Source organism: Oncorhynchus clarkii, chromosome 25, assembly GCF_045791955.1.
Source record: "Oncorhynchus clarkii lewisi isolate Uvic-CL-2024 chromosome 25, UVic_Ocla_1.0, whole genome shotgun sequence".
NCBI lineage: Eukaryota > Metazoa > Chordata > Actinopteri > Salmoniformes > Salmonidae > Oncorhynchus > Oncorhynchus clarkii.
The window spans coordinates 9,947,831-9,959,545 of record NC_092171.1 but is presented as its reverse complement, the minus strand read 5'-3'; the positions used below and the strand labels follow the sequence as shown (position 1 = coordinate 9,959,545).

The 11,715-nt window shown below is 40.5% G+C and overlaps 1 protein-coding gene across 2 annotated transcripts in view; it reads left to right on the top strand.

Annotated features, from left to right (window-relative positions):
- LOC139384195 (ADAM metallopeptidase domain 17a) overlaps positions 1 to 11,715 on the top strand; it is a 33,538-nt gene that overhangs the window by 16,119 nt on the left and 5,704 nt on the right. For both annotated transcript variants that reach the window (XM_071128916.1, XM_071128915.1), the window contains exons 7-17: positions 6,831 to 6,917; positions 7,362 to 7,487; positions 8,019 to 8,163; positions 8,300 to 8,391; positions 8,855 to 9,007; positions 9,110 to 9,309; positions 9,718 to 9,821; positions 10,363 to 10,497; positions 10,843 to 10,973; positions 11,177 to 11,255; positions 11,355 to 11,443. In XM_071128916.1, coding sequence (XP_070985017.1) covers positions 6,831 to 6,917; positions 7,362 to 7,487; positions 8,019 to 8,163; positions 8,300 to 8,391; positions 8,855 to 9,007; positions 9,110 to 9,309; positions 9,718 to 9,821; positions 10,363 to 10,497; positions 10,843 to 10,973; positions 11,177 to 11,255; positions 11,355 to 11,443 — 1,341 coding nt within the window. The remainder of the gene's footprint in view (positions 1 to 6,830; positions 6,918 to 7,361; positions 7,488 to 8,018; positions 8,164 to 8,299; positions 8,392 to 8,854; positions 9,008 to 9,109; positions 9,310 to 9,717; positions 9,822 to 10,362; positions 10,498 to 10,842; positions 10,974 to 11,176; positions 11,256 to 11,354; positions 11,444 to 11,715) is intronic.

The window sequence follows — 11,715 nt, the reverse complement described above, 5'->3', positions numbered from 1 at the left end:
GCCTACTATATTTATTTCGCAACTTTCCATTGCTTCTCTTTATAACATGAGTATAGAAAGCGTCCTCCATTCACTGGCCGCAAAAATCCGAGGCATCATCAAGTGCTTGTGAAATTGTGAATGAGAGACTACTGTGTGCCACCTGCCACAAAAACAAAGCAGAGATGATGCTTTCAAATCGTCATTAGTCACATCATTCAGCCTTAGCATGTTTTAAAAATCAAAACATATAGCCCAACGTTTATCACAACTAACGTTGCATAAATAACTCTAAATGAAGCGTATAGGAAGACCTGTTTCTTTGTTTACCGATCAACACATATGCGCACTAGATAGAAGGAAAATATCCTTTCTATTTTATTCAGCTATGTTCAATTGTATTCTTCATACTATAAAATAATGGCATGGAATTCTAAGCAAATCTTGTCTGCTAAATTAACTAGTGTAGCCCACAGCCATATGGCATAGCCAGATCAGGGCCTAACATACAGACAACTCAGAGTATGCTATTCTGTTTTTCTGAAATACACATTTTCTTCATATCATGTTTCTTTCAGCCGGTCTAAAATAAGTCATGGATTTATTGTGATGGTGTAGGCTCTATATTGCACAGATTTATTGTGATGGTGTAGGCTCTATTGCACAGATTTATTGTGATGGTGTAGGCTCTATTGCATGGATTTATTGTGATGGTGTAGGCTCTATTGCATGGATTTATTGTGATGGTGTAGGCTCTATTGCACAGATTTATTGTGATGGTGTAGGCTCTATTGCATGGATTTATTGTGATGGTGTAGGCTCTATTGCATGGATTTATTGTGATGGTGTAGGCTATATTGCATGGATTTATTGTGATGGTGTAGGCTATATTGCATGGATTTATTGTGATGGTGTAGGCTATATTGCATGTGTGATGGTGTAGGCTATATTGCATGGATTTATTGTGATGGTGTAGGCTATATTGCATGATTTATTGTGATGGTGTAGGCTATATTGCATGGATTTATTGTGATGGTGTAGGCTATATTGCATGGATTTATTGTGATGGTGTAGGCTATATTGCATGGATTTATTGTGATGGTGTAGGCTATATTGCATGGATTTATTGTGATGGTGTAGGCTATATTGCATGGATTTATTGTGATGGTGTAGGCTATATTGCATGGATTTATTGTGATGGTGTAGGCTATATTGCATGGATTTATTGTGATGGTGTAGGCTATATTGCATGGATTTATTGTGATGGTGTAGGCTATATTGCATGGATTTATTGTGATGGTGTAGGCTATGGATTTATTGTGATGGTGTAGGCTATATTGCATGGATTTATTGTGATGGTGTAGGCTATATTGCATGGATTTATTGTGATGGTGTAGGCTATATTGCATGGATTTATTGTGATGGTGTAGGCTATATTGCATGGATTTATTGTGATGGTGTAGGCTATATTGCATGGATTTATTGTGATGGTGTAGGCTATATTGCATGGATTTATTGTGATGGTGTAGGCTATATTGCATGGATTTATTGTGATGGTGTAGGCTATATTGCATGGATTTATTGTGATGGTGTAGGCTATATTGCATGGATTTATTGTGATGGTGTAGGCTATATTGCATGGATTTATTGTGATGGTGTAGGCTATATTGCATGGATTTATTGTGATGGTGTAGGCTATATTGCATGGATTTATTGTGATGGTGTAGGCTATATTGCATGGATTTATTGTGATGGTGTAGGCTATATTGCATGGATTTATTGTGATGGTGTAGGCTATATTGCATGGATTTATTGTGATGGTGTAGGCTATATTGCATGGATTTATTGTGATGGTGTAGGCTATATTGCATGGATTTATTGTGATGGTGTAGGCTATATTGCATGGATTTATTGTGATGGTGTAGGCTATATTGCATGGATTTATTGTGATGGTGTAGGCTATATTGCATGGATTTATTGTGATGGTGTAGGCTATATTGCATGGATTTATTGTGATGGTGTAGGCTATATTGCATGGATTTATTGTGATGGTGTAGGCTATATTGTGATGGTGTAGGCTATATTGCATGGATTTATTGATTTATTGTGATGGTGTAGGCTATATTTTATTGTGATGGTGTAGGCTCTATTGCATGGATTTATTGTGATGGTGTAGGCTCTATTGCATGGATTTATTGTGATGGTGTAGGCTCTATTGCATGGATTTATTGTGATGGTGTAGGCTCTATTGCATGGATTTATTGTGATGGTGTAGGCTCTATGATTTATTGTGATGGTGTAGGCTATATTGCATGGATTTATTGTGATGGTGTAGGCTCTATTGCATGGATTTATTGTGATGGTGTAGGCTATATTGCATGGATTTATTGTGATGGTGTAGGCTCTATATTGCATGGGATTTATTGTGATGGTGTAGGCTATATTGCATGGATTTATTGTGATGGTGTAGGCTATATTGCATGGATTTATTGTGATGGTGTAGGCTATATTGCATGGATTTATTGTGATGGTGTAGGCTATATTGCTTGGATTTATTGTGATGGTGTAGGCTATATTGCATGGATTTATTGTGATGGTGTAGGCTATATTGCATGGATTTATTGTGATGGTGTAGGGTATATTGCTATATTGTGATGGTGTAGGCTATGCATGGATTTATTGTGATGGTGTAGGCTATATTGCATGGATTTATTGTGATGGTGTAGGCTATATTGCATGGATTTATTGTGATGGTGTAGGCTATATTGCATATTGCATGGATTTATTGTGATGGTGTAGGCTATATTGCATGGATATATTGCATGGATGTGATGGTGTAGGCATGGATTTATTGTGATGGTGTAGGCTATATTGCATGGATTTATTGTGATGGTGTAGGCTATATTGCATGGATTTATTGTGATGGTGTAGGCTATATTGCATGGATTTATTGTGATGGTGTAGGCTATATTGCATGGATTTATTGTGATGGTGTAGGCTATATTGCATGGATTTATTGTGATGGTGTAGGCTATATTGCATGGATTTATTGTGATGGTGTAGGCTATATTGCATGGATTTATTGTGATGGTGTAGGCTATATTGCATGGATTTATTGTGATGGTGTAGGCTATATTGCATGGATTTATTGTGATGGTGTAGGCTATATTGCATGGATTTATTGTGATGGTGTAGGCTATATTGCATGGATTTATTGTGATGGTGTAGGCTATATTGCATGGATTTATTGTGATGGTGTAGGCTATATTGCATGGATTTATTGTGATGGTGTAGGCTATATTGCATGGATTTATTGTGATGGTGTAGGCTATATTGCATGGATTTATTGTGATGGTGTAGGCTATATTGCATGGATTTATTGTGATGGTGTAGGCTATATTGCATGGATTTATTTTGATGGTGTAGGCTCTATTGCATGGATTTATTGTGATGGTGTAGGCTATATTGCATGGATTTATTGTGATGGTGTAGGGTATATTGCATGGATTTATTGTGATGGTGTAGGCTATATTGCATGGATTTATTGTGATGGTGTAGGCTATATTGCATGGATTTATTGTGATGGTGTAGGCTATATTGCATGGATTTATTGTGATGGTGTAGGCTATATTGCATGGATTTATTGTGATGGTGTAGGCTATATTGCATGGATTTATTGTGATGGTGTAGGCTATATTGCATGGATTTATTGTGATGGTGTAGGCTATATTGCATGGATTTATTGTGATGGTGTAGGCTATATTGCATGGATTTATTGTGATGGTGTAGGCTATATTGCATGGATTTATTGTGATGGTGTAGGCTATATTGCATGGATTTATTGTGATGGTGTAGGGTATATTGCATGGATTTATTGTGATGGTGTAGGCTCTATTGCATGGATATATTGTGATGGTGTAGGCTATATTGCATGGATTTATTGTGATGGTGTAGGCTATATTGCATGGATTTATTGTGATGGTGTAGGCTATATTGCATGGATTTATTGTGATGGTGTAGGCTATATTGCATGGATTTATTGTGATGGTGTAGGCTATATTGCATGGATTTATTGTGATGGTGTAGGCTATATTGCATGGATTTATTGTGATGGTGTAGGCTATATTGCATGGATTTATTGTGATGGTGTAGGCTATATTGCATGGATTTATTGTGATGGTGTAGGCTATATTGCATGGATTTATTGTGATGGTGTAGGCTATATTGCATGGATTTATTGTGATGGTGTAGGCTATATTGCATGGATTTATTGTGATGGTGTAGGCTATATTGCATGGATTTATTGTGATGGTGTAGGCTATATTGCATGGATTTATTGTGATGGTGTAGGCTATATTGCATGGATTTATTGTGATGGTGTAGGCTATATTGCATGGATTTATTGTGATGGTGTAGGCTATATTGCATGGATTTATTGTGATGGTGTAGGGTATATTGCATGGATTTATTGTGATGGTGTAGGCTATATTGCATGGATTTATTGTGATGGTGTAGGCTATATTGCATGGATTTATTGTGATGGTGTAGGCTATATTGCATGGATTTATTGTGATGGTGTAGGCTATATTGCATGGATTTATTGTGATGGTGTAGGCTATATTGCATGGATTTATTTTGATGGTGTAGGCTCTATTGCATGGATTTATTGTGATGGTGTAGGCTATATTGCATGGATTTATTGTGATGGTGTAGGGTATATTGCATGGATTTATTGTGATGGTGTAGGCTATATTGCATGGATTTATTGTGATGGTGTAGGCTATATTGCATGGATTTATTGTGATGGTGTAGGCTATATTGCATGGATTTATTGTGATGGTGTAGGCTATATTGCATGGATTTATTTTGATGGTGTAGGCTCTATTGCATGGATTTATTGTGATGGTGTAGGCTATATTGCATGGATTTATTGTGATGGTGTAGGGTATATTGCATGGATTTATTGTGATGGTGTAGGCTATATTGTAGGCTATATTGCATGGATTTATTGTGATGGTGTAGGCATGGATTTATTGTGATGGTGTAGGCTATATTGCATGGATTTATTGTGATGGTGTAGGCTATATTGCATGGATTTATTGTGATGGTGTAGGCTATATTGCATGGATTTATTGTGATGGTGTAGGCTATATTGCATGGATTTATTGTGATGGTGTAGGCTATATTTTATTGTGATGGTGTAGGCTATATTGCATGGATTTATTGGATTTATTGTGATGGTGTAGGCTATATTACATGGATTTATTGTGATGGTGTAGGCTATATTGCATGGATTTATTGTGATGGTGTAGGCTCTATTGCATGGATTTATTGTGATGGTGTAGGCTATATTGCATGGATTTATTGTGATGGTGTAGGCTATATTGCATGGATTTATTGTGATGGTGTAGGCTATTTATTGTGATGGTGTAGGCTATTTTATTGTGATGGTGTAGGCTCTATGGATTTATTGTGACTTTTTAAAATGTCGATGTTCTATATTGCATGGATTTATTGTGATGGTGTAGGCTGGATTTATTGTGATGGTGTAGGCTATATTGCATGGATATATTACATGGATTTATTGTGATGGTGTAGGCTATATTGCATGTTTATTGTGATGGTGTAGGCTATATTGCATGGATTTATTGGATGGTGTAGGCTATATTGCATGGATTTATTGTGATGGTGTAGGCTATATTGTGGATTTATTGTGATGGTGTAGGCTTATTGCATGGATTTATTGTGAAGGTGTAGGCTATATTGTTAATGGTGTAATATTGCATGGATTTATTGTGATGGTGTAGGCTATATTGCATGGATTTATTGTGATGGTGTAGGCTATATTACATGGATTTATTGTGATGGTGTAGGCTATATTGCATGGATTTATTGTGATGGTGTAGGCTATATTGCATGGATTTATTGTGATGGTGTAGGCTATATTGCATGGATTTATTGTGATGGTGTAGGCTATATTGCATGGATTTATTGTGATGGTGTAGGCTATATCAAGGCTCTATTGCATGGATTTATTGTGATGGTGTAGGCTATATTGGTCTGCATCAGTGGCTTGGTCTTTGTTGTCTTTGTTAATTAACGGTAAATTACCGTGAGACCGGCAGTTATTTGCTTGACAATCACTGCCTGACAAAATGTTATGACTGCCCACAACCCTGTTCAGACCCCTTAACTTTTTCCACATTGTTGTTACAGCCTGAATTTGAAATGGATTAAACTGAGATTTTGTGTCACTCACTTACACACACACAACCCCGTAATGTCAAAGGGGAATTATGATTTTATAGTTTTTTATTAAAAATGAAAAGCTGAAATGTCTTGAGTCAAAAAGGATTCAACCCCTTTGTTACGGCAAGCCAAAAATAAGTTCAGAAGTAAAAATGTGCTTAACAAGTCACATAATAAGTTGCATGGACTTGCAAAAAATGTCTAAAAACACGTTTTCACTTTGTCACTATGGGGTATTGTGTATAGCTGGGCAACAAGGAAAAAAATCAATTCAATTCAGATTGTAACGCAACAAAATGTGGGACAATTCTTGGGGTATGAATACATTCTGAATGCACTGTAGATCTGAGCAGTATTGTGGTCAGAATTGTACCTAGCCTATCAAAGGGAGGAGCTATCTGCTCTCATAATGCCAATACCTACTCCATCCTTTTAGGCCTTCATGAAGGGCCTGGAAGTAGGGCCTTGGGGTCCATTGTAAATATGTAGTGCCTCAAAGAGCCACTGTCCAAGAACGGGCATGATCTGGCAAATGGCCCTTATTGTCATTGTGAACAGTATCATTATACAGTACTAATTACGGTCTGTTGTGTTTCTTCTAGATTGAGTTGATTGACAGAGTGGACGACATGTACAGGAACACAACCTGGGATGACGAGTTCACAGGATACGGTGTTCAGATCCAACAGGTGAGGACAGCTGTTATACTGCCGTGTGTGTAGTAGCAGCAGCAGTAGTAGGCGGCAAGACCATGTTTGGCATTTCTCCATCACTACAGACAACATCATCTCAGTGTGTAATGTGTCCGCGCTGAGTGGAGAAGTGAGGTCGTATGACTGTAGTACTCTAATTGAATTTGGAAAAGCATTTTTGGAGCAGACAGTGAAAGTGCTTTGTGTGGAAAAGCGAGTGGGGAAGTACAATTGGTTCCTCTCGCTCGGGGGATGAATGGCGACACTGTGCGTCTACGACAAATCCGCCGCTCTCTCACTGAAAAGATATGCTGCGGCGGTCCGTGCTCCTTTTCTTCTCCTGACCTTCAATCGGATATCTTGTACAGAGCATTATGGGTACTGTAGTACATGCTGCAACCTTTACATGGGGTTTAAGAAGTTGTAATGTGCTGGTTGTAGATCATCATCAACAAGGAGCCGACCAATGCGCCTCTTGGCCAGGCTGGGCCGGGCTGGACCCACTACAACATGAAGGGAAGCCCCATCCAAGGCAAGGAGGTGTGGGATGTCAAGAAACTGCTGGAGGTGAGACATTACTACTGATCTGAAAGGAGAGCGGACTCTATACACTGTGCTAGTATGTAGGAAGGTCGTTCCCCTAGCCTGGTCCCAGATCGGCAAGAAGGCACAAACTGATCTGGGACCAGGCTAGAATAAACCAAATCAAATCAAATTTTATTTGTCACATACACATCTCAACGTCTCAAATTTTAGGATATTCTATACAAAATATGATTAGGTCACTGTATGGTCTACTACTCTCAAATCAACTTTGGACTTCGACGCCAGTTCCACTGCATTTATTCATTGAGCCCCTCTAATCAGGGACTGATTTAGACTTGGGACACCAGGTGGGTGCAATTAATTATAAGCAGGCTCCGGACCTCATATTGGTAAGAGTTGAATACCCCAGGTCTATACGTTGTAAAACTTAAAAAGCATTTTTTTTTTAAAGAGGACTAAACACGACTGGCAACAGAATGTCCTCATCAGTAGGGAATATGCTAGCTAACTAGTATTGTTTTTTTGCTTTCCAATCCCTTTCTTTGTCTCCAGCAATTCAGCTCGGACATAGCGGACAATGCTAGCACTGTGTGCCTGGCCCACCTGTTCACCTACCAGGACTTTGACGAGGGGACATTGGGCCTGGCCTATGTGGCCCCCTCTAAAGCCCAGGCTCTGGGGGGCCTCTGCCCCAAACGTAAGGCTCAGCCTCTCATTTTAGATCAAATTAGTATGATTATTATGATGAGTGTTTTGACAATGGAGTGATAAATTCATAAGAGCTTGCTCCTATATTTCTAGGCCTGATTTCTCTTCCTTTTTGTTTTCTGCAGCTTACTATCCATCTCACTCTGTCAAGAAACCCAGCTACCTCAACACTGGTTTAACCAGCACCAAGAATTATGGCAAAACCATTCTAACCAAGGTAGGTTCCTCATTGAGTTGAATTTAGTCACACTACTGTATTTCTATGGTGTCTGAAACCTCTGTCGAGTACACTAGAACAAGGGCTGAAAAACTCCCTTTATTGTGTAATTCATGAGCTCTTTCTGGGTCATAGGTCAGATGATTTAGCACTGCCTTGTGGCCTTTCAATATGATGATTTGTGCCGTTGTCTGATGACGTGATGGATCGAATAGTCTGTGGGGCACTTTGTGTTGGGTCATGGGTTGAACAGGCGGCATTATAAATGTGACTAATGAATAATGACTTGAGACCTTACAAGACCCTCTTTAGGTCAATGCACCGCTGATATCCTACTGAGAAATCTTGCTTTTATAGCCCGAAGATAATAGACCATGTAATCATTTCTGTATTATTTAATTGTTGCAAGTCAAATGTATAGTTTCCAAACATTACATTTCTTATTTTTTTCTCCCACCACCAGGAAGCAGATTTGGTGACAACCCATGAATTGGGCCATAACTTTGGGGCGGAGCACGACCCTGACAACATCCCCTACTGTGCCCCAAACGATGACCATGGGGGCAAGTTTGTCATGTACCCTATCGCTGTGAGCGGGGATCACTACAACAACAAGGTACAGCTCTTGCGTACCTCAAATGAGGAGCTCTTCTGCCAAATGACTCGCGCTCACATCATCCGTTACCTGCTTCCTTTCTCTCCCTTCCTCTCCCCACAGCGTTTCTCCGACTGCAGTAAGATCTCCATAGGTAAGACGCTGCGCTTCAAGGCCCCCATCTGCTTCAAGGAGAGGAACAGCAAGGTGTGTGGGAATTCCCGCGTGGAGGAGGGGGAGGAGTGCGACCCGGGCATGCTGCACCGCAACAACGACCCGTGCTGCTCTGCCGACTGCAAGTTCAGGCCCGAGTCCCAGTGCAGGTAGAAACGCACCACACACACACCCCAAAATGGCTGCCTTGGAGTGCAGTAATTAATGTAGTAGGATGACATTGACAAGGGCTTTGCTGAATTCCCGCCTTTCTTTACTTACGGGCTGACATTATTGTCCCCTTGGGGGAACAGGTACATGAAAGATGGTGATTACATATATTACATACTGTTATTTGCATATCGTACAGTAAACCGGTCAAATCAACTGACAATTTCTTAGTCAACTGACATTGATGTGCATTTGTTTGATTCGAGCAGTATCCAGTAGCCTACCTCTAGTATCTTGAGCAGCCTGAGCAAGCGAAGTGCATATACACTGCTAAGCTGCTTGCTGACATTCACAACATGTGAACTGAGGTTGTGTACTATTTTTTTTCTGTGTCCCGGTACATCCAGTGACAGGAATAGTCCGTGCTGTAAGAAATGCAAGTTTGAGCAGGCAGGGAAGACGTGCCAGGAGCCCATCAACGCCACCTGTAAGGGCATGTCCCTCTGCACAGGTAAGCCCCCCCCCCCTACTGGACATACACAGGACTGCCACGGCTAGACAGGATTTATTTTTTGATTTGTCATTGATGATTTGTAATGCATGGCTCCCTTGTAAAAGATGCTTTGTTTTTGATGGGGCTCTCCCCTGCTTAAATAGAGGTTCAATAAAATAAACTCCAGCTTTTCTGAAATTTTCCTCTTCAACATAACAATTTATTTATTTTTATTTCAACTTTATTTAACTAGGCAAGTCAGTTAAGAACAAATTCTTATTTACAATGATGGCCTAGTAACAGAGGGTTTACTGCCTGGTTCAGGGGCGGAACGACAGATTTTTATCTTGTCAGCTTAGGAATTCGATCTAGCAACCTTTCGGTTGATGGCTCAACGCTGTAACCACTAGTCTACCTGCCGCCCAATGACTCATGATCTGCTATGTAAGATATGTTGGAAGAAAATCCTCTAGCTGGATAGGTCCCCAGGTCTTGCTGTTGAGACATCTGTTGGTGTTTTTGACTGACTCACTGTGTGTTGTACTATCCATCCCCTTAGGTGACAGCAGTGAGTGCCCAGCCCCAGACAACGCTCCGGACAATACCATCTGTGTGGACAGTGGGAGGTGCAGAAACGGGGAGTGCATAACCTTCTGTGAGGCCGTACAGAAGCTGCAGCCCTGTGCTTGTAATGGTACGAACCTCTAGCAGACGCACTGCTTCAATCTAGACTGACACTGCTGACCAGTTCCATGGTGTACCCATCGAAATACAACTGTAGAGAGACTGATGTCTACGTTCTCTCTACGGTGTACCCAGCATAGAAATAGATTCTATATATACCCAATATCTTGCATTAGAAAGGATTTGTTCTTTATTTGATTTGATGCCTCGCAAGTTTACATTTCGAAACCCAAAGCCTTTCATTTGATTCCTGACAATATACTGTAACTAATTGATATTCTGAGAAAGGGAAAGGTAAAGAACATGTGGTCCAGGCTGTCTTTAACCCCAACTTGACCTCTCTCGACTCTTCCAGAGACATACGACTCGTGTAAGGTGTGCTGTCGGGACAAAAATGGTGCCTGCACTCCTTTTGTCAAAAGCGACCGGAGCGTCCTGTACCTGCGCAAGGGGAAACCCTGCACCGTGGGCTTCTGTGATGAGGCCGTGAGTGACTGACCTCTTCCTTTTTTTGAACCTTTACTCACACTTAATGGACACAGGCTGTAATTCATAGTTTCAACACATTTCACTTCAATAATGCATTCAAATCTAAATAATAAAACATTTTGACACAAAGAAAACATTGTGAAAAGGTGATATTGATAAAATGATGATACTGTGTATTGATTTGTCTGTGTTTGTTTCAGGGTAGATGCATGAAGCAAGTCCAGGATGTGATCGAGAGGTTGTGGGATTTCATCGACAAGCTGGACATCAACACATTCGGTGAGTGGCGATGCAGTGAGGTCTATACCTAGATGTTGTGATTGACTTGAACGGCTGCTCGGAGTTGGAAGCATTTTTCTCTCTCTCTCTCTCTCATAGGGAAGTTCCTAGCAGACAATATAGTGGGCTCAGTGGTGGTGTTCTCTCTAGTCTTCTGGATCCCTCTCAGCATCCTGGTGCACTGTGTGGTGAGACCTGAACCCAAAACACTCGCACACCAATACCAGACTTACCTCAACCCTTCCTTCAGGGCAAAGATTCCTCGGATCAATTGTTTAGCGATGACGGAAATAGCAGATACGCTTATCATGTTAAATATATAAATCAGTGGGGGCCTCCCGAGTGGCGCAGCGGTCTTAGGCACTGTGTTGCATTACTTGAGGCGTCACTACAGACCCGGGTTCGATCCCAGGCTGTATCACAGCCGGCCGTGACCGGGAGACCCATTAGGCACTATTGG